Below are 22,284 nucleotides of genomic sequence, written 5' to 3'. Positions count from 1 at the left end.
ACAAGTGACAAAAAAGGCAAAGATTTTAAAAAGAATGTTTCCACAACCCTGAGATGAGATTAAGGAAGGGGAGAGATTTGTGAGTGTAATTAATCATTCTAGCTGACAGCATCTAAACAGACATGAAGCTTCTACAGGGATTGGAGCAGCCTAATAGGTTTAGTAATCACTCAAGTCTTGGCTTTCAGAAATTTACTGAAGACATGGAATCAGGGCTTTTCTTTCTTTTTTTTTAAGCAGGAACGCACAGGAACACAGTTCTAGTTGGTTTGGCATCAGGGGGTGTGGCCTAATATACAAATGAGTTCCTGCTGGACTTTTCTGCAAAAAGTCCTGCATGAAACAATGGTGACACTAGGGGACGCAAATAAGTTCCTGCCGGGCTTTTTCTTTTAAAAAAAGCCCTGCATGTGACCATCGTATCAAGTACTGTCACCAATTCTCAAAGGCTGAGGAACTATACAAGTCAAAGATCCCTGCGAAATGATGAAACAACCACGACCACTGAGACTAACACACTATTTATGTTAAAAAAATCTCTCCTCAGACTTGATGTGAATACCTGATTCTGTATTGCTGAAACCAAGGGCAAGAGGTTGGGGGGAAATTCCAGTCAAAAGCATACCTGTGACAGGTATAGTTACCTTAAACTTCAGCTCCCCAGGCTTTCACCCATTGGTGCATGTGTTAATAAATTGCCATGCTGTCCCCAGCTTGCCTTGTCTTCCATTCCTTCCAATGGGAGACATGGCCAAAGCTTCTCCCATCTCCCATGCAGGGTGGGGACAAAAATTCTTAAAGAAATATATGTAGGGTAGGGTGGGATAACCCCCCCAAATATAATAAAATAAATATGGGGGGTTACAGTCTTCATTCAAACCTGAGGTCTCAGTATTGCCACTTTTCTTTTTCCTTGGAGAATTCCTGTGGTAAAATCCACATGCTATGGAAAATAACTAACAGGTTGCACCTTCTGTCATCACTTGAGTTCCATGACAGCTACTGCATTTCCGTATGCCAGGCATCAGCTCTGCAGAAAACAAAGTTGGCAATCCTATTCATGTTTACATGAGGAGTCAATATGTGTTTCCACTCTGTGTTCAGAACTGCTTTTGCAGCACTATTTTTTAGGTCATCCAGGGCTGGCTTTTAAACAAGGTTGTATTAAAATAAAAGGGTAATGATTTGACTTTTTAACATTGTTAAAATCTCTTAGCATAGAAAAAACACATTTCTAAAGAGCTGAATATGGGTAGTTTTCAGAAACCGTGGGCTCATGAAAGCCTTCTCTCTTTATCACATTTTCAGTGTTCTGTGTTCAAATGACAGTTTACTATTGCTTCTTCTGCAGAGTATTTCTTTGTGGTCTCCTTTTCAAATACTGACTCAGCCTAGCTTCTGACATCTGACAAGATCAGGCTATACCATACTGCCTTCCCTCTTGATCTAACTAATAGTACCTTAATAAATTTCTCTCCCAAAAAGCTGGTGATTGTTTAGTATAGCAACTTGGATTTCATATGTAATTTATCCTTCTTTACATTTCTCCTTTCTTTGGTCAGCATCATGTTTTAAAATAAATATCCCTATAAGGGACAAAAAATACATTACCAGATAAGAGGTTCCAAAAAAGTCATTTTATTGGACTGATGCTCCTGTAGCATGTGGCACATACAAAGAAAATTAAGACACAAGGTGTGGGGAGGACCTAAAACAGGATGGTTTTTCACTGAACAAAGTGTCCCTGCAAATATATATACACAGCTCTGGAAAGTTTAGATCAGCGAATATTGATAACAAGTGATACTGAATTTAAGGTGGGCTTTCTTTAATGGTTTGGCTTGGTTTCCAGCTAACCTGGTTGAATCATGGACATGTACAATGGCAATATGTGGATATTTTGGCCATTCTCATGTCACCTTTTCTCAAAAGTAAAATCTTTTAAATAATACTCTAAAGGAACAATGAAATATTCTGGGTTTTTTTTTAAAAAGTATGCAATGAAAAACATAAGAAATCTTATAGGTAAGAAGCTCAGTAAGCATATTGGCTGCAATCAAGGTCATAGTTGTGGTCAATGGAAATCAATGGCAACGTAACCATGAACTTGATTGTAGTCAGTACTCCTAAATCCCGATACCCTAAATCTGACTGCACCCGATTGTGGTTCCTACCCCCTGAACAGGTGAACAGCAGTATCAGAGATGATAGCACTGATAATCTATTTGCTAGTGCACAAGATATTGTATCAATTTTGCTGCATTATGCTGATTGAAAATCAGAGGAAGCTGGGCACATCTCTCAGTTGCCTTTAAAATTAAACGGAAAGAAGGCTTACCTGTACAGTTTAGTTCTGTTGATTTTATGGAAGCCTTAAATTGTGTTCACTGGGTTTAAATTCAACATTAATCACTGCATAAAGAATACAGGATTTTTTTTCCTACAAAACCTAATGGGAAGGGTTTTAATTTGGATTGATTTGGATTATGATTTATTTGGATAAGTCTACTATTTTTAAATATATCTAGTTTTATTTTTGATTCCATAAATGGAGTAACAAGGCCACAACGCACATGCTTCCCCAGTTCTACCATTGTTCACATGGGCAGTTTTGTCACAGGCCAGTGCTGTACCATGGTACATAATAGTGGGAAATTATGATGCAGGTGTCAGTTGTAATTGCATCATAGGTCCCACCCACCTTATCCAGAATGGCATGGGAAAAGATATGTCAGAGCAACTCTCACACTAATATGTGGCAAGCTTGATCTGAGTCTACAGCACGATCTACAGCATGAGCTTACTGCAATCATGCTGTTTGGGTACAGTTAAACCCTGGAATTGTGCCTGTCTCCTGAGCATTAAATAAATAAGTCTTTAAAGGGCAAGAGTCAGAAATATCAACTTTATGCAAAAAAATCATAGAGACAGTTTCTTCCATACTACCCATTTAACCTGTAATTGCCATCATTCATTCAGTCAGTCGGTTGGTCAGTCAGTCAGTCATTTTTAATGGAATATCTAGAAGAACTGATGACAATTCATTGCATTCAGTTATGTCACCACTGTTCCTCAATCAGACCTGATTTGTGCTGATTAACAACAACAACAACAAAAACCCCACTGCAGCTGTAGGCTGTCCAATGTAGACAGTCAAAATACTACTGAAAATTCTGAGGTCTACTGTTCCTTTAAATTTTCCTCCTTTACTCTTTGTCTGACTTTATTTCCTCTTCTCACATCTCTGACTTAGGATATATAATATTCATAAAACAATTATTTCTTATTCTTTGTCTTTTTTGGTAAAGAAGTTAAGTACTGTTTTTACTTTGTAGCCAAAGCAATTCTCAACTTTTTAAAAAAATATTATAGTAATATTACAAAATGATGTTAATAAAAAAATAAATTTGAAGAAACAGATTTGACTGCAGGTTGACTAGCAGTACCTAAGCCCTGTCCTTCCTCTGGGGAACAAGAGTAAATAATTAATAAATGAGTCAGTTATAGGAAGTAAATAAAAGGTTGGATCCAGACAGCCTATAAACCAAGGAACAAAAGAAAAATTGCAGGGAAAGGTAGAAATTGCTGGATGGCATTTACTCTGGAGTAAACAGGTTCTTGCTCATGGGGCATTGCCAGATTCTTCAGAGAAGACAGCACTTTTAGTTGGATCCAACCAGCTTTTCCACTAATAAAAAGATAAGAGAGTGACTCCCTAGACCACCAAATATGCTATGCTGAGGATCATATGACCTACAGAGGCAAAAGTCATGTGTGTCAAAAGGGCTGTAGTAAGGAGAAGGATTAGGTGACATTGAGTGAAAGGGCAATCTGGTTCCAAGTCTGTATTAAGTGCTGTGTGGGATCCTAATTGCAATTATACTTTCAGCTGATAGTGGAAAAGGAACAACTGAGCTGTGCAAAAGTGTCCTAGTGTGAAAGCATTTTATGTTACATAATCTAAGGCATGTAGACAGTGGAGCATAAGGGAAAGAGATATAAGAGCAGGACAGGTGCAAACTGCCGAAGGCAAATACGCTGGAAGCTATGCAAGCCAAATGGCACCAAAACTAATCAACCTGCATTGTAGACATGCCAGTATAATACCCTTAAAATCAGATCAATATTAAGGTCATGTGACCACCTTAAAATTCCACAAAATGCAATGAGAATCAATAGAAATTACATCTTTTCTGAAAATTTCCAGAAATTCTATAGCACATTTTTTTCCAATAAGAGGATTCCAGCACCATCCCCCCCCCCCCCCCCATTTCCCAAATTTAGAAGGAAAGAGTTATAAACAGGCACAACATTCGGCTTTTACCTAACCATGGCAAATGCTATTTTTTTTCTTTGCCAAAAAGCCAGACTAAATTGAAAATGGTTTAAAAAATCAGGACAAAGCAGTTCAGGAAGTAACAACATCCAATAAATATAGATTTTTTTCATCACTTTCAAGAGGGAAAAATGGTGGGAAATCACTTTTAGGTTTTTAATTTTTTTTTAAAAAAAGACTTTTTTAAATCTCAAAGCTGTGACCAGCTTTAGAACTGCAGCAGGAGTGGGCAGGGCCTTAAGCAACTGAGCTCATGCAAAAAATTCTCTGGAGGATGTCAATACAGAAAATGGTGAATTATTTTTTTTCCCTGAGGAATCAGCAACTCTTTAAAATACACCAAAGGGCAGGCTGAGATACACGCTGCACAGACTCCATGAACAATACAGTATGGGTAAGAAAATCTGTAATGTGTCACTGATCACAATAACGAAAGGGTGTTCTTCACATGTCACAAGGAGTCTAACCACAGCCATCTTACTTTTAATCATCTCTTTTTACGTTTCCCTTCTTAAATCTATGTGGTTAGTGGCAGAAGGTCAGGATTTCTCTGTGACCTGTCCATACATACACAAATAGCTATTTTACATGTTATTTTACAGAACCCCATTCCAACCTACATTTCACTTGTCCTTCATTTGTCCAGGCAACCTCATCCAAAAAGTGGAAACCACAGAGAATATCACTTTGAGAGACATAAATAACAAAGATATATCAGACCACAAAACAGCTTTGCTGCCTTTGCCACTGCAGGAACAAGTCGTCTCAGCGTTGGCTGTCCATTTCTGCTGTTACTCAGCAACAGGTTGCTTAGTATTCAGGATACATGAGGAAATAATCAAAACAAAATGAAAGAACATGGTTGAGTCTAGATGGAGTCACCACTCAATGTATCATGGTGTTGAAGGTGGTTTAGGAGAGGGACAGGAGCCTTGACTGTCAAAGCTAGCTGCTCGGCCATGCCACTGTAGAAGGAAAAAAAGGAGATGAATTACTGAAAAAAGACATCAACCAAGCAGAAATATATATATATTTGTACCTCTAATTCAGAGCTCAATGTGTGCTTGGATATCTACATAAGTAGGTTGTCCCATTAAATGATGGAGGGGGGAGGAAAAGCCCATGACTGCATCTCTTTCCAGCAGTCATTTCTATTGATGTGTGAACAGATACATCTTCCATGAACATGCACTTAAAAGAATCACTGGACTTGGGCCACTGTATTTGGAATTCTTCTTTTCACATATGTTTGAAAATAAAAAAAAAACTTTGTAATTTAAAATTAGTTAGAAGGAACTCCAGGATGCCCCTGGAGATTTGGACGATTGGCTGGTCAAGGCTGGCAGAGTGATAAGTATTGCTATTGCTCCTAGCACTAGAAAATCATACACAAGTGCAGTGAGCCACTTGAGAAGTTTAGGAGCACTGTAGGTTACAGCATGGAATGGCCTCTTCCAGTGGAGCATTTACTCCACTATTGAGTATCATTCGGGGCCGGTTATCTGCTTTGGCTTTTGCCAGTAAAGCCATGGGGTTACAGGAACTATCTAGTGATTTCTGCATTCGGAAGATGCTCAAAGGGTGGGCCAGAGAGGCCGGGGTTAGGTTGGATGCAAGGCAATTGATTTCACTCATGATTCTTAGGGGTTTACGGTCAGTCTGGGGCCAGGTGTGTCAATTGGAGTATGAAACACTTCTCTTTCATGCTGCCTCCCTGGTGGCATTTTTGGGGCTCTCTGGGTGAGTGAGCTGGTAGCTCAGTCCAGAAGGGATGTTTCTGGAAGGGCCTTATTGGCCTGAGACATTCGCATTGCTGATGGAGCAGCATATATCACAGTGTGTCGTTCTAAGACTGACCAGTTGCAGCGGGGGAACACTATTAGTTTGGGCACCTGTTTCGAAGGGGAACTATGTCCTGTAGCGGCTTTAACATGCTATCTAGCTACCCGTGGTTTTGGGGCTGGTCTGTTGTTCCGGCATGGGGATGGTAGTCCCCTGACGAAGCATCAGTTTTGGTCTCTGACTAGCCAGGCTTGGCCTGGCGGGGGTTAAGTTTGGCACTCATTCTTTCTGCATAGGGGCGGCTTCTACGGTGGCAGCTCTGGGGTAATCCCCACCGTCCATTCAGAAGCTTGGTAGGTGGTGTTCCTCGGCCTAGAGAGGCTATGTCTGCCCTCTGGCGCTGCAGTAACTGGCATCAGGTTATTGAGGGTGTGGTTATTCACTGTTTTCTTCTTTTCTCAGGTGCTGTTGTCCGTGGGGAGAGATGACGTGTCCTCATATGCGGGCACAGCTTCATGTTCTGGGCTGCCCATAGGGCCAGGAGGATTTTGGCTGGGTCACAGCTGGGGCTCAGCAAGTGGGCTACCATAGAGTGGCGTGGACGGAGGTGTCTCCATTGATCGGGCCTGTTGCCCTTGCTTTTTGAAAACATTCATGTTTTGCCACCACATGTTGTGGTGATACATTTGGGAGGAAACAATCTAGGCTTGCTCAAGGGTAAAGCCCTTGTGCTGCAAGTCAAGGATGACTTTCGAGTCATTAGAAGTCGTTGGCCTCAGGTTTTGATTGTGTGGTCGGCCATGATCCCGTGGCAGGTATGGCGTAGGGCATGGGATCCACAGGCGATTGAGAGAGCTCACCGCAAAGCCAATTTAGAAATTAAAAAAGCCCTTGAGGGGGGGTTGGGCCACTTTCTCCCTCATCCTGGGATCTGTGCTGATTGCACAGATTTATACAGGATTGATGGCGTCCATCTTTCCGATAAGGGAAATGATGCTTTTTTGGATGACTTAAAACTTGGACTTCGGAAAGTGCTAGGCGTTTAGTGGGCGCAGCTGCCTAAGCAGAGGCTTGGCCTCGCGGTGGCTGGGTTTTTTGCCTAACTTCCATTATGCAGCTCAATGAGAACAATAGCACCCCAGTTTGGGGGCATGGGGTCTAGCTAAATCATTCCTGGCCCATGCGGACTAGTTGAGTGATGAAGCGGACTGCCTCAGGTTTGCATGGATTGATCTGCCCTTTAGCCATGTGGATGGGGGCTGGAACTCCAGGGCATAACCTTTGCTAGGCTGGCTGGGTACGAGCCATGCATTTTGGCTATACTTAGGGGCAGGGTGGCTCGCTCGTCATGCGGCAGGGGAGGGGTATTTCGTCCCCTGGCCCTGCTGTGCTGCCTGTTATGTTTATAGCCCTTATTGTTAATTTAATAATAAAGAAAGTGGCCCTTAATTACCAAAACCCTTGTGTCCGTCTCTTCCTTCTGTCCGCGGGGGCAATGCGGCCTCCAACCGGAGGCAGGCTGCACAATCTTGTCTCCAGGGGCCATTTTGCCCCTTCGTAAGGAGGGTGAGCGGGCAGGGCATTATGGGAGGTGAGGGCAGAGCAGGCATGCCTTAACGGCTGTCTCTGCTTCTGCCTCCCAGTCGTCACCTCGTGCTTGGCCCACCCTTCCGCCCTTGAGGCAATGTGGGCGATAGCTGGTTGCTCTTAATTTATAGGGGACCAGGTAGGAATTTTTTCATCTCTTCCTGTTTGGCTGTTGGAAGTGGTGTTTTTTGCCTACCTCACATTGCTTGTAGAAGGGATTGTGGAATTGGCTAAGGTGTGGCTGGTTTAAGTAGGCTGGTCACTTTCAGGTTGGCTGGGTTTTTTTGCCTAACTTCCATTATGCAGCTCGGTGAGCACCAATAGCACCCCAGTTTTGGGGCACGGGATCTAGCTAAATCATTCCTGGCCTGTGCAGACTAGTTGAGTGATGAAGCAGACTGCCTTGGGTTTGCATGGATTGATCTGCCCTTCAGCAGTGTGGATGGGGGCTGGAACTCCAGGGCATAACCTTTGCTAGGCTGGCCGAGTATGAGCCATGTATTTTGGCTATACCTAGGGGCATGGTGGCTCACCCATCATGCGGCAGGGGAGGGGTATTTTGTCCCCGGCCCTGCCGTGCTGTCTGTTATGTTTATAGTGCTTGTTGTTAATTTAATAATAAAGAAAGTGGCCCTTAGTTACCCAAACCCTTGTGTCCGTCTTTTCCTTCCGTCTGTGGGGGCAATCACTGGACTTGGGCCACTGTATTTGATGGAATGGGGAGAAGGAAGGAATAAAATACATGCCTTGGGTCAGCCATAGCTCTGGCAGAGGTTGTCCTTGAAAGGGCAGCTGCTGTGAGAGTCCTCTCCAGCCCCACCCACCTCACAGGGTGTTTGTTGTGGGGGAGGAAGGTAAAGGAGATTGTGAGCCGCTCTGAGACTCTTCGGAGGGGAGGGCAGGATATAAATCCAATATCTTCTTCTTCTTCTATTTGGAATTCTTCTTTTCACATATGTTTGAAAATAAATTCTTTGTAATTTAAAATTAGTTAGAAGGAACTAGTTAGTTCTAAACTAGTTACTTGAAGTTCTGACTAGTTAGTTCTAAAGTTGGTCACAGTTTTGAGATAAACTAGTGCTTCGAGATAGAAGGAACAGGTACAGAAGAGACATTTTTTAGAGCAATCCTAAGATCATTGCTTTCACCTCTCTGCACATGAGCGCTAATGTAGTGGAAGATTCTCACAACACGGTTTGTTCTTTTCCCCCTTTTCCTCTCCCAAAGAAGGTGAGATCTTTGACTGCCAGGCCAAGAATGTTTTCTACAGCTGCCCCATTGTTATGGCAAGGACTGCCAGGTGAAGTAAGAACTGCCTCTTCTTTCATCCAATATAGGCAGCAATGTTAAGTCTGCTTTGTTTAGGCAGACTTTTCTTGATTTGGTTTTAATGGTGTTTAACTGAGTTAATATTTTAATTTAACTCTCTAAGTGCAAACGATTTTGAGCAATGAGGAAAGGTGATACAGAAATACAGCAAATAAACACGTATTTCAGGATTGCTTTGGGTGGTGAGAAGCAGTTACTTCTTGAGCTGGCCATGTTTTCTTCATTTCATCAAATTTAATCTTCCTTGCAGTTTTGATTCATAGCAATGCTGTAATCTCTGACCAAATGTAAATGCTTTCAGTGTGCATGTGCATGCAGATCCATTTATAAACATACTGGGTTTTTTTACTTAAAGCTTGATGCTGTAGTTCAATAAGTGTTACTGGACTTCTGTTTTGTGGTTCAATAGGCCAGTTATAGTTTTAGTAGCACTCTGCTTCCAGCTATTGCCACATTTGGAGTACTGAATTCATCATATCATCAATCATAAGAGAACATAAGAGAAGCCATGTTGGATCAGGCCAATGGCCCATCCAATCCAACACTCTGTGCCACACAGTGGCCAAAAAACCAGGCATCATCAGGAGGTCCATCAGTGGGACCAGGACACTAGAAGCCCTCACACTGTGGCCTCTCCCAAGCACCAAGAATACAGAGCATCTCTTGCCCCAGACAGAGAGTTCGAACAATACAGTGTAGCTAATAGCCACTGATGGACCTCTGCTCCATATGTTTATCCAATCCCCTCTTGAAGCTGTCTATGCTTGTAGCCACCATCATCATCAATTTACTTTTTTCTCCTAACACATACAATAGATACTAAAATTACTACAATCCTTGTCTGTGGGCTCACAGTCTAATAGGGAGAATAAAGAATGGGGAGAAGGGAGGAATAAAATACATGCTATTGCTGGATGAAGAAGAAAATCAAACAGAAAGAGAAGAAATGTATCAGGAACAAACACACTGGAAAAACAAGAGGGGATTTTTTTTAATAAATACACACACACACACACACACACACACACATATATATATGTGTGTGTGTGTGTGTGTGTGTGTGTACACCCTCCCCACTGCAGCAGGCTCAAGATGGCTTATTTAAAAGAAGAGAGGAGGTACCTGGACTGATGCCACAGAGAAGCCCATTCCATCATTACAGACCAATCAAGAAAAAAAAGACATAAGCAAAAGACAGCACAGGAAACATTAACAGAAGAGCAATACAAAGAATATGAAGAGGGAATAGAGAGGAATTGAAGCACAGATAAAAAGCAATGCAGGCTCATGTGGAGATTTTCCCATCAGAGAAAGATCTCCTCCTCCTACCAAACTACCTTTATACTTGCTGGGGAAGAAATAGATACTCCTGTGTTTTCTCTACAAGGGGTAAGAACAGCTTGGTGGGGTCAATATCCAGTGGGTGAAAATGCTGAAGGGGAAAGAGATAAAAAGAATTTCTCTCTCGCCATTCCAAACTATCCTCAGCTGATTTGTTGTATAAAATAATCATAGCACTTAATGTGCATTTATCCCATAAGAGATTCAGAACAGATAGAGGGCCTGCAATTTCAGAAGCAATAGATTATCTGGAATTTTATGAAGCAGTTTCACTGGAATGAAATGAGTAGAAACTAGATGGATATGGATCAAACAAGACTGACAGAATTAATGGAAGATGCTGAGAGTAAACCAGGTGTTCCAGAATGAGGGGGTGTGTGTGAATAAAACGTAGATAAAGGATACAGGATGATCTTGACAGAAAACTGGGCTAAAACAAATAAAATTAATTTTAACAGGGATAAATGTAAAGTTCTGCATTTAGGTAGGAAAAAATCCAATGCATGGTTATAGGATGGGGGAAAGTTGTCTTAGCAGTAGTATGTGCGAAAAGGATCTAGGGGGTCTTGGTGGACCATACGCTGAACGTAAGTCAACAGTGTGGCTAAAAAGGCAAATGCAATTTTGAGTTGTATCTACAGAAGTATAGTGTCCAGATCAAATAAAGTGATGGTATTGCTTTACTCTGTTCTGATAAGACCTCACCTGGAGTATTGTGTTCAGTTTTGGGCACCACATTTTAAGGATATAGATAAGCTGGAACGGGTCCAGAGGAGGGTGACGAAGATGGTGAGGGGTCTGGAGACCAAGTCATATGAAGAAAGGTTGAAGGAACGGTGCATGTTTAGCCTGGAGAGGAGGTGGCTGAGAGGTGACACGATCACTATCTTCAAGTACTTGAAGGGCTGTCATATAGAGGATGGGGTGAAATTGTTTTCTGTGGCCCCAGAAAGTAGGACCAGAACCAATGGATTGAAATTAAATCAAAAGAGTTTCCGGCTCAACATTAGGAAGAATTTCCTGACCATTAGTGAATCAGGTTTCCTCAGGAGGTGACGGGCTCTCCTTCCTTGGAGGTTTTTAAACAGAGGCTAGATGACCATCTGACAACAATGAAGATCCTGTGAATTTTGAGAGCGATCCTAAACAGCTCTACTCAGAATCCTAGTCAGGTCTATTCAGTGGGGCTTAGTAAAAAAACAAACAAACCAAAAACGTTCTTATAATTGCAGTGAAAATTTGTTTATCAAACTATTTACACTCTATGTTTCTATTCATTAAATGATGGCTCAAGGCAGCTTTTAAATACTGGATATATAATACTACACCACACAAACACGTTAAAATATTATAGATGCAAATAGGCTGAAAAAAGACAGAGAAAAGGCTCTCAATCCATCTTGGAAGAGCAGAAAAATGTTGGTGCAGCAGGAGAAGTAACTTTATTTCAATCTAAAATCCCTATGCATTTTGCATGAAGCTTCATTACAGGATCTGTAAAGTATTTATCTCTTAGAATGTTCCCACAGGATTCATGTTTAGTTATTAATGATTTGTTTTATTCATGATCTTTGGATTTGAATGGAGGGAAAACCTACGTATATTTTATCACAGGTTAATTTGCTTTGCTACTTAGAGGCAGCCAGTTCTGAAGGTCGGAACTGGACAAGCTGACAGATACAGACAAATACAGCCTGGGAAACACAGGCTTTCTGCCCACTTCCTCTCTCTCACCCTTAAACTTCTGATGGGCCAGGATAAAAGCATAAAAGGAGAGAGGGGGAATTCTTTTGCTGGTGGCAGCTCAACCCTCAGCGTAATAATCACAGGCAAGGTGGGGGTCAGGAAGGAAAAGACTTTTTTTTAAAAGAACAATCTGGCCCCCTTGGTTCTTGGCAAAACTCGGTCATAAGAACATAAGAGAAGCCATGTTTGATCAGGTCAATGGCCCATCCAGTTCCACACTCAGTCACACAGTGCTGAAAAAACCAGGTGCCATCAAGAGGTCCACCAGTGGGGCCAGGACACTAGAAGCCCTCTCACTGCCCCCCCCCCCCACAAGCATCAAGAATATAGAGCATCTCTTGCCCCAGACAGAGAGTTCCATCTATACCTTGTGGCTAATAGCCACTGATGGATCTCTGCGCCATATGTTTATTCAATCCGCTCTTAAAGCCATCTATTCTTGTAGCTGCCACCACGTCCTGTGGCACTGAATTCCATCACTCTTTGGCTAAAGTCCAGGGCATCTTGGGACCAAGAGGGCAGTTGTGACAGAACTCATTGTGTACGTGTGTGCTTCTATAGTAAGAAATGGCAAAAAATAAGAAGCAGTAGAAAAGAAAAGGTGGGAAAAATTAGGTCAATGTGACAAGTGATAAATGTCAGAGAAGTAACAAGAGAAGAAGAAGCATGTGAGGGTGGTGGTGGAGGAGGAAAGTTGGGAGGAACAACAGGGATAATTGTAGAGGTGCAGGGTTTAACAATCTCATCATCAGAATATTCAGCAAAGATATGATAAAAAGAGATAAAAGAAGAGGAGATAGAGAGGAGATGGAGAATAAGCAGAAGATGAATGTATTAGCTGAGCACAATATGATTACTTAGCAGGAAAAAATATGCTAACAAGTTTATAGGAAGCAAAGTTGAAGTAAGAACTGATGCCAATGAGCTGTGCTTACTTCATTTCTGAGCATTACTCAAAAATGGTGTTGACAAGTTGGAAAAGATAGATAAGAAAATTTGGTCAAGGACAATGCTGAAACAGATTTTTTTTTTTTTTAAAAAAAATTCAAAATATATCAGATATCAGATTTTGACTCTGAACGTTGACCTCAAGATTTCAAATCTGACAGAATTATTTTGCCTCAGTGAACATTTTTAGTGGGGTGAGGAAGGGAAGGTGACCGTAAACCACTCTGAGACTCCTTTGGGTAGTGAAGAATAAGATATAAAACCAACTCCTCCTCCTCCTCTTCTTCTTCTTCTTCTGCCAGGTGTCAAACACTGCCTGAATTCCAATAAATGGTTAATAATTCATAATCATAATAGTTGGTTGAAGACTTTTTGTCACTTATAGATATATTATACTAAGAATGAGTTGGGCCTTTAATCAATCAGTACTGTCTACTTTGACTGGCTTTCCAGAGTCTTTCTCAATATCTGCTATCTGAGGACTGAGACTAAGGCTTTTTATATGTAGAGCAGATACTGTATCAGTTAGTCACAAATAGTTTTGACTGTGACACATTGGCTAATAAAGTTATTACCCAGTATTTAAATCAAATGTTGCTAGATGTTAAGTTCTTGAATTGAAGGAGTTTAAGTCCTAGTAAATGTCTGGAAAAGAATCCTATGACAAAAAACAAACAACATCAGGAAGGAGAAGCATTGTTCACTATCTCCATCCAATGAACCATGAAGGAATATTTGAACTATGAGATCCATTTCCAAGACTAGGGAGCCCTGAGTTCAAATCCTCTTCATTCAGCCATGAGACTTGGTGTGTGATCAGGAACCAGTCAGTCTCAGGCTAACCTACTACACAGGGTGATTTTGATAATAAGTGGAGATGGGAACTATATGTGATACCATGAACACTATGGAGAAAGGATGGAATAGAAATGTGAAAGATGGATAAGCAGATTCAGTGTAAATATTAGAGAAACACACTGAAAGGAATAGGAACTATTATGCCCTTTAATAAAATGCCTATAGAGATTGTGGCACTGCTTCTTTAATGACTCCTTACAAAGAATTTAGGATGCTTTTGATATGAAACACTCTGCCTGACATCACAGTGCTGGATTAGACAACCCAACATTGTATTTTATTGCAACATTCTCAAAGCCAGCCAGAGAATTGATTGTAGAACATAAGTTATAAGATACACTATTTTTGCTTCAAATCTCAGCTCAGCCTGTATACTTTGCTAGGACAAGGCATTATCTTTGAGCCTCAGTATCCTCTCTTGGCCTACATTACAGAACTGTTTTAAGAATTATTTAATATATTTCATTCATATGCCACTTTTCTTTCATCATGCAGCTCAAGGTGGCTTACAAGGGATTTCCAAGAGATCTCCCCTATTTAGCTTCAGTAAGATTGCTGCATCTTACTTAGTTGAAAAACAGTATATGCCCTCTCTCAGAGACCTGTTCAGTGTGTCTCACAAGGCAAAAACAGCCCTTCAGACCATACTCTGGAATCCAAGACCGGGGAAACAGCTGTTTTACACATGGATGTTTTGCTCTACCTTGACTTGCTCACTGCATCGCTGTTTTGAGAAGCATCCATATGAAGTTGGCCTTTATTCATCCTGCTTCTGTATATCCAATACTTTACTGTGCTCTTTCTGAAACCTGGTTTGATAGGAGCTTTGTTGAAAAGATCACAGCCAAAACTCTGTTGGACATTGTGTGGACAGGAAGGTGCACATTTTTTTCATGTCCTGCTCAGACTGGTTCTATTTCCCTTATACTGGTCCCTGAAGTGGCCATTCCCCCTCACCCCCGCACAAGAAGGCTTTAAAAAAAGGCAATAGCTATACAGCTGTAATGTTATAACAGTCTATTACAACAATGCACTAGTTCCAAGCTTTTTTCTTTTTAAAGGTCTCTATCCCTTTTGGTTGCAAAATTATCAGGAGAAATGCATAGCTAATACTTTTCTTCTTATAACTCTACATCCCAAAGAGTTAGAGGTTTAGGGCTTTTCCACATGGGGTTTTTCTCCGTTCTGCTCCCATACTAGGTTTATCCCCTAATTTTCGTATGGATTTTTATGCCTTTAGTTTTTGCTTCTTTGTTATAGTTGTTGTTTCCTTTTTTTAATTTTTGGTTCTTTTGAGATCACCTTTACCCTAGTCTTTTTCTGGAAGCTGATTATGAGTCACCTTTTTCCTTGTGTGTAATGTTTTTGTCATTTTCTAATGGCCTTCCTTACAAAGGTATAAGGAAAAAGGCATATCTTTGCAAGTAACAAGTCCAATATCACCTTAGAGAGTAACAAGATTTTGGAAGAATACACTTTTGAAAGTCAAAGCTCCCTTCATCAGATATGAGGCTCTGAGAACACTTCATCATATCTGATGAAGAGAGTGTTATCTCTCAAAAGTTTATACCTCCAAAATCTTGTGAGATGCAAATACTGCAGACCAGCATGACCATCCTCTGAAACTATCTTTGCAAGCAAGTGAATAGTAACTTACTTTTTTAAAAACAAAAGTTGGGAATTCACAGAACTTGCTAAATAAGGTTGCCAATCCCCAGTTGGGGGCAGGGGATCCCTGGTTTGGAGGCTCTCCCCCTGATTCAGGGCTATCAGAAAGGGGGGGAGAGAAATGTCCATTACACCCTATTGAGACTGGTCCCCATATGGTATAATGGAGAATTGATCTGTGGGTATCTGGGGCTCTGGGGGAGAGGCTGTTTTTTGAGATAGAGGCACCAAATTTTTAGCATAGCATCTGATGCCTCTCCTCAAATGCCCTCCCTCCAGTTTCAAAAAGATTGGGCCAGGGGGTCCAATTCTATGAGCCAATAAAGAAGGTACCCCCTGTGAGGAACCCCGATCAGAGGCTTTACTCCAGAGGGTGACCATTTTAAATTTCTCCTCGGTCACCTTTCCTCAGTCCCTCAGTAACACTCCCAGAAATCCTGTCAGAACTCTTAATAATTGGCACCAGATGGTTTTAAAGGCAAAACCCACAAAATATTTATTAGGGAACAAAAGGCAAGGGAGAGGGATGAAATGATATTGATTATGACTATTCACTATTAAAAAGGTAAATCAGTTGGCAGCTGGTTGGCAGAATAAAACAATTACAGAGAGTAGAGACTAATCAGGTTGAGGTAAAATATAACACTACTATGGGAAAATATCTTTAAAATAAACAATAAACCAGGCAGGTTTTAGAGTCCCACTAGATTCAGCTTCACACAGTGCCTTCTGGGCACTCAGAATGCTGTTTCTTCAGATGTTTTACCCTAACTTAAGCAGTGCCAAATCACATAAATAACAAACTTCAATCACTCTCCCACACACACATTGAGAACTCCTGACTGGTGTCAGTAATATCTCACATAGACCCTTTCACACTAACTGTCTTCCAGGACTCGCACCCCTCTATACCGATGTGTCTCAGCCCCTCAGCTTGGTCTGAAGTCTTGGGCAACCCTGCTGACTACCAGACTCCAGTTCTCCCCTCAGTGTGTATTTGTGATTTAGTTTGTACTTGGAGATTGCCTGATGCACTGGCAAAATCTCCCTCACAGAGTTTCAAACTGCTGAAAACTCGCTCTTCCAGACAGAGTCCACTCAGCTCTGTCGCCCACAATGAGCTCAGCCACTCTGGCTGCTCTCAGCCCTCGTCCAGTTGGTTTTACAACTGCCCGGCCTGAGCTGGGTATACTGAAGACTTCTCTCGAAGACCCCCACCCCGGCTCCGACTAAAAATCCTGAGGCAATTTTTTGCTGAGCAAACTTCCAAATGATACTTTTCCGTTGCTTGGGCAACATTCCAGCCAATCGCTGCAAGCCTGTTTCTCAGCTACTCAGGCTAAGGGCCTGAGTCTGTCACACCACCATCCTCCATTATTTCCAATGGAGGGAAGGCACTTAAAAGGAATGAAGTTCCTTTAAATGTAATGGCCAGAACTTCCTTAAGAGTTCAATTGTGCTTGTCACAACCCTGCTCCTGGCTCCACCCTGAAAGTCCCCAGATATTTCCTGAGTCAGACCTGGCAACCCTACCGCTAACAATGGAAACTACTGTGACTGTCTGGCATTTTACAATAATTATTCATACAATGTGTCTATTTAATGTCAAATTTACAGCATAATGACATCTCAGTTATATTATAACAAGAAATCACTGCATATATTCATAAACAGCTCTAGGCATTGTGCTGGAGGTTGGACTAGATGACCCTGGAGGTCCCTTCCAACTCTATGATTCTATGATCTGTGAAAACAAACACTCTAGGGCTTATTCACAAGACTTCCATATATCACTGCAAAAATTGACTGATATGCTTGTTACTACAAAGTCCAAAAATACAATTCAAAAATAGCTTGAAGACAAAAGTTCTAGATTTCTTTTCTATTCATTTCAGAAATTTTTGCTCTGGTTATGGACTGTTATTGAAGATTACACAATTCCAAGGGCATGGTGCCTTAAATTCTTCTATTTTTTTTATTTAGTACTAGAAACACTCTTCTGTAGTGTTACAATAAAGTTTATTCACAAGGTGCTTCAACTCCATTTCTTCTTATGGACTCAGTCCTTTGCTTATACTATTATATTATATTATACTATTATATGTCTTGTAAGCCGCCCTGAGCCTGCCTCGGCAGGGACGGCGGGGTATAAATAAAAAAAAATATTTATTTATTTACTAGTTGGAAAAGCATCCCTACTGCTAAACCTATCATTACAATGCTAAATATATTGATATATCAATATAAGCATGCACAACAAATAAAAAAGGGTGGAGCACACACCCTTAAAAATCTGGATTTTTAAAGGCACATCTGGAAGAAAATAAACTGACTCCGCAACTGTGAAAATGCACAGGGAGGGCAGACTTGCAGAACTGTGCCTAAATAGATTCCAGTGCTTGTGAATTGACTGCCAAGAAAATTAGGAATAAGTGGAGCATGCAGAAATCCCTTAATTATTATTTTTTTAAAGGCTGGAAACCAGTAGATTGTTTCAATCTTGTAGTGATATACTTGTTACAATTTTTTTAAAAGCAAGTCAAAAGCCCATGGTGAAGATGGGGGATGGCAGACATAGATGGCTGAAGCAAGAATAGTTTAGGGAAAACTTCCATGTGGATGCAAATGTCTCCTCATTTGCCACAGCAAAGAGAGGTTCCTGGAACATCCATGTCGAGGCAACCGAGATGAAATGGTAATGTACAGTGTGAATATACTCAGCCTTGGCAGTGCTTCCCATTTTAGGATGTAGTTCTTTAAAAAAAAAATACTGAACAATGTCAATGTTAATTCAATGATTCTCCTAAATAACATACTATGCAGAACATTGCATGCTGCATAAATGCTACACTTTCTAAAACTTTATTTTCATTTGCTTTTAAACACATATATGCACTCTCAGGTATTACAATTACAGAAAATTAAAAGTAACACACATGGGTCTAACCATTAAAGGGAATGTAGTTATTATCTCTTTAATTAATTGGAATAATATAACATGAATGCACAGCAGTGATATAGGGCTGCCAAGCCCCTGGGCCAGGTGGGGGTTCTCCCGCCCTGGAGGTTCTCAATCCACCGGCCCACATTGGACCGGTGGGGGGAACCTCCCCCAACATCGTCGGAGTGATGATAATAGGTACCAGAGCTTTACCCTCACATATTGCTAGAGCATCCAGGAAAACCAGAGTTTAAGAACATAAGAGAATCCATGTTGGATCAGACCAATGGCCCATCCTGTCCAACACTTGTGTCACACAGTGGCCAAAAAACCCAAGTGCCATCAAGAGGTCCACCAGTGGGGCTAGAAGCCCTGCTACTGTGTCCCCTGCCCAAGCACAAGAATACAGAGCATCACTGCCCCAGACAGAGATTTCTAACAATAAGCTGCGGCTAATAGCCACTGATGGACCTCTGCTCCATATGCTTATCCATTCCCCTCTTGAAGTTGTCTATGCTTGTAGCCACCACCACCTTCTGTGGCAATGAATTCCACATGTTAATCACCCTTTGGGTGCAGAAGTACTTCCTTTTATCAGTTCTAACCTGACTGTTCAGCAATTTCATTGAATGCCCACAAATTCTTGTATTGTGAGAAAGGGAGAAAAGTACTTATTTCTCTACCTTCTCTATCCCATGCATAATCTTGTAAACCTCTATCATGTCACCCCACAGTTGACATTTCTCCAAGCTAAAGAGCCCCAAGCGTTTTAACCTTTCTTCATAGGGAAAGTGTTCCAACCCTTTAATCATCTTAGTTGCCCTTTTCTGCACTTTTTCCAATGCTATAATATCTTTTTTGAGGTGTGGTGACCAGAATTGTACACAGTACTCCAAATGAGGCCGCACCATCGATTTATACAGGGGCATTATGATACTGGCTGATTTGTTTTCAATTCCCTTCCTAATAATTCTTAGCATGGTGTTGGCCTTTTTTATTGCAATTGCACACTGTCTTGACATTTTCAGTGAGTCTTGACATTTTCAGTGAGTTTTCCCAGAAATGCCTAGAGTGGCTGGTGTGCGGCATTGCTGGTGTGATGACGTCACTTCCGGGTGATGTCATTGCACTGTGCATGCAAAAAAAAAAAAAGTCCCCCGCCGGAGGCCACAGGGCGCTTGGCAACCCTACAGTGATAACACTGCCTTTCCATATGTCAATCATTGCCAGTGTGATTTTTGCCTGTTTTGTAAACCACCACCTGGCTGCTATGTCTGCAATCATTAGATACTTCACGAAAAAGAAATATATCATCTAGACTCAGCCAAGCCCTTATCTTATTCAGAAATAAAGGTTGCCCTTAATTTGGCCTCAGCAATGCTTCCCATTTTAGCATGCTAGTCTTCTTAACAAATACTGAACATCAAAGTTAATTCAATCATTCTACTAAAAAAGAGCTAATGCAGTTCAGCAGGACCTGCTTCTCCAAAGATGATGCAATTGTTCAAACTGAAAATGAGATCAAATAAATGGTATAGCATACAGGATATACACTTTTTAGAGCCTTTGAGATCATAAATCATAAGCAATCTGTCTTGAGGCCAAGACTATAATTTCAAACAAATCTTACTGAAGTTTCTAAGTGTTTGCCCAAGGATTCAGTCAAATATGTGCAACTGACAAGCTCCGCCATCTACAAACTAGTCCACAATGTGGTTTGCTATGGGGTTGGGGCTGCCAACTTCCAGATCTAGGATTACAGATGATCGCCAGGTGACAGAGATCAGTTCACCTGGAGAAAATGGCCATTTTGGAAGGTGGACGCTATGGCATTATACCCCATTGAAGTCCCTCCCCTCCCTTCCCCAAACCCCACCTCAGGCTCCATCCCAAAATCTCAGCCCACATCTGGCAACCCTATAAGGGAACTTCTGCTTTTGTCTGATGTAGGGACTGAGTCCTTCAAAGATATCCTCCACTTCTGTATGCTTTTCAGTGAGCTGTATATGAATGCTTGCATTTGATATTCTCCTTAAGCAAATGAAAGAAGATCTGCTGAAGAAATTTCCATAGATTAGGAGAAATGAACAAACTAAGCAGCTCTTAGCAAACACTGAGCTGTTGTGGTGGCTTATTCAATATGACAGATGGCTACTGGACCTTGATATTGACTCATTTTGTTTACTTAACCTACACTATTCTTTGCTCAGGGTTTTGCCTCCCCAGGCATTCAGGTCACTATATCATTTTCCCTCCATCCCTGGCTCAGGCTGATTCTAAGGGTGCCAGTAAGCAAAATGCCCTGTTTCACAAAGGCTTAATGTGTGGAATGGGCACTCATTTACCTCATCTGGTAAATAATATCCCATTAAACCTCTATTAAAAACACAGGTTGTTGTCTCCAGGCAGTTGGCAACCATACCTGGTATTCTGAAAATCCTTTTTTGTATAACCTTAATGGGCAGTAAAGTGTCTTGAGAAGGGGAGGGCAAGCTGAGTAAAATCAGGTGAAGGGGGGGGGGCTGAGTGCTGAGTGAAGGAAGATGATGATAACCATGCCCAATAGCAGCCAAAGCAGAAGTTTTATTCAGCATGAGCTTTTGTGTGCACACACAGTTCCTCAGATACAGTGAAATGAAATTTACCAGTCCATATATATAGGCAGAGGGTGAGCAGTACATCCAAACAAATGGTGACTGTGTAGACTTGGCTTGTTATTCCTGTTTGGTCTTTGGGTGAGATCACATGAGAGATTTGGTCTGACCTAGCCATGCCTCCCCTCCAGATTTAATGTGCCTGATCACATGTACACATCTGCCCCCCAAGTCCTGCCTGTACTTACCTCCTCTTAGGATGAGCTGGGACTGGATTAAATAGCTGCTGGGAATGCCCTGGTAGCAAATCTCTAAAACACATGCAGGGCATGTTTCCCAACTGTCTGAATGGCTGAGACACACAATGCACCCACCCCGCATGCACAGGAGCAGTCTGAATGTTCCTCTTGCACGTGTGCAGCCCATGCCTCTCCCGGCACCAGGGCGGGGGCTGTGTGATTGCCCTGGCATGCATCAAAGAGCACCAGCTTTTTCAAAGCTGGGATACTACCATGCCAAATCCCCAGTGTGATCCCACCCTTTGTGTCTGTTAAAAATATTTTCATTATGTAAACTAAGCTTATTATTCCTGTTCCTGATAAATATCTTAGATCTGTGCTAGTCCGGCTTCCGCCCGGGCCGCAGGACGGAGACAGTTTTGGTCGCCCTCATGGATGACCTCCGGCGACATCTGGACCGAGGCAGCTCGGCGGTATTGCTGCTGTTAGACCTATCGGCCGCGTTCGATATGGTCGACCATTGGCTGCTGACCCGCCACCTCGCCGACGCAGGAATTCGGGGGCTAGCCATACAGTGGCTCTCCTCCTTCCTTGTAGGTCGGGGACAAAGGGTGGCAAGTGGAGGAGAGCTGTCCCAGAGACACCTACTTAATTGTGGGGTGCCTCAGGGGGCAGTTCTCTCCCCGACGTTGTTTAACATCTACATGCGCCCCCTTGCCCAGATTGCCCGGAGGTATGGGCTGGGTTGTCACCAGTATGCTGATGACACCCAGCTCTATCTATTGATGGACGGCCGGACTGACGATGTCCCTATAAACTTGGACCAGGCGTTGCAAGCCGTGGCGGGCTGGCTCAGGCTGAGTGGGCTAAAGCTGAATCCAGCGAAGACAGAGGTCCTTTGCGTGGGTCGCGGCA

At 41.9% G+C, this 22,284-nt stretch overlaps 1 protein-coding gene across 4 annotated transcripts in view; it reads right to left on the bottom strand.

Annotated features, from left to right (window-relative positions):
* Positions 1-4,830: 4,830 nt before the first annotated feature.
* SYT6 (synaptotagmin 6) overlaps positions 4,831-22,284 on the bottom strand; it is a 258,819-nt gene continuing 241,365 nt past the window's right edge. For all 4 annotated transcript variants that reach the window (XM_060231185.1, XM_060231184.1, XM_060231187.1 and 1 more), the window contains one exon: positions 4,831-5,301. In XM_060231185.1, coding sequence (XP_060087168.1) covers positions 5,230-5,301 — 72 coding nt within the window. In that variant the 3' untranslated portion in view covers positions 4,831-5,229. The remainder of the gene's footprint in view (positions 5,302-22,284) is intronic.

Source organism: Heteronotia binoei, chromosome 2 (genome assembly GCF_032191835.1).
Source record: "Heteronotia binoei isolate CCM8104 ecotype False Entrance Well chromosome 2, APGP_CSIRO_Hbin_v1, whole genome shotgun sequence".
Lineage (NCBI taxonomy): Eukaryota > Metazoa > Chordata > Lepidosauria > Squamata > Gekkonidae > Heteronotia > Heteronotia binoei.
This window is presented reverse-complemented; position numbering and strand designations above follow the sequence as displayed.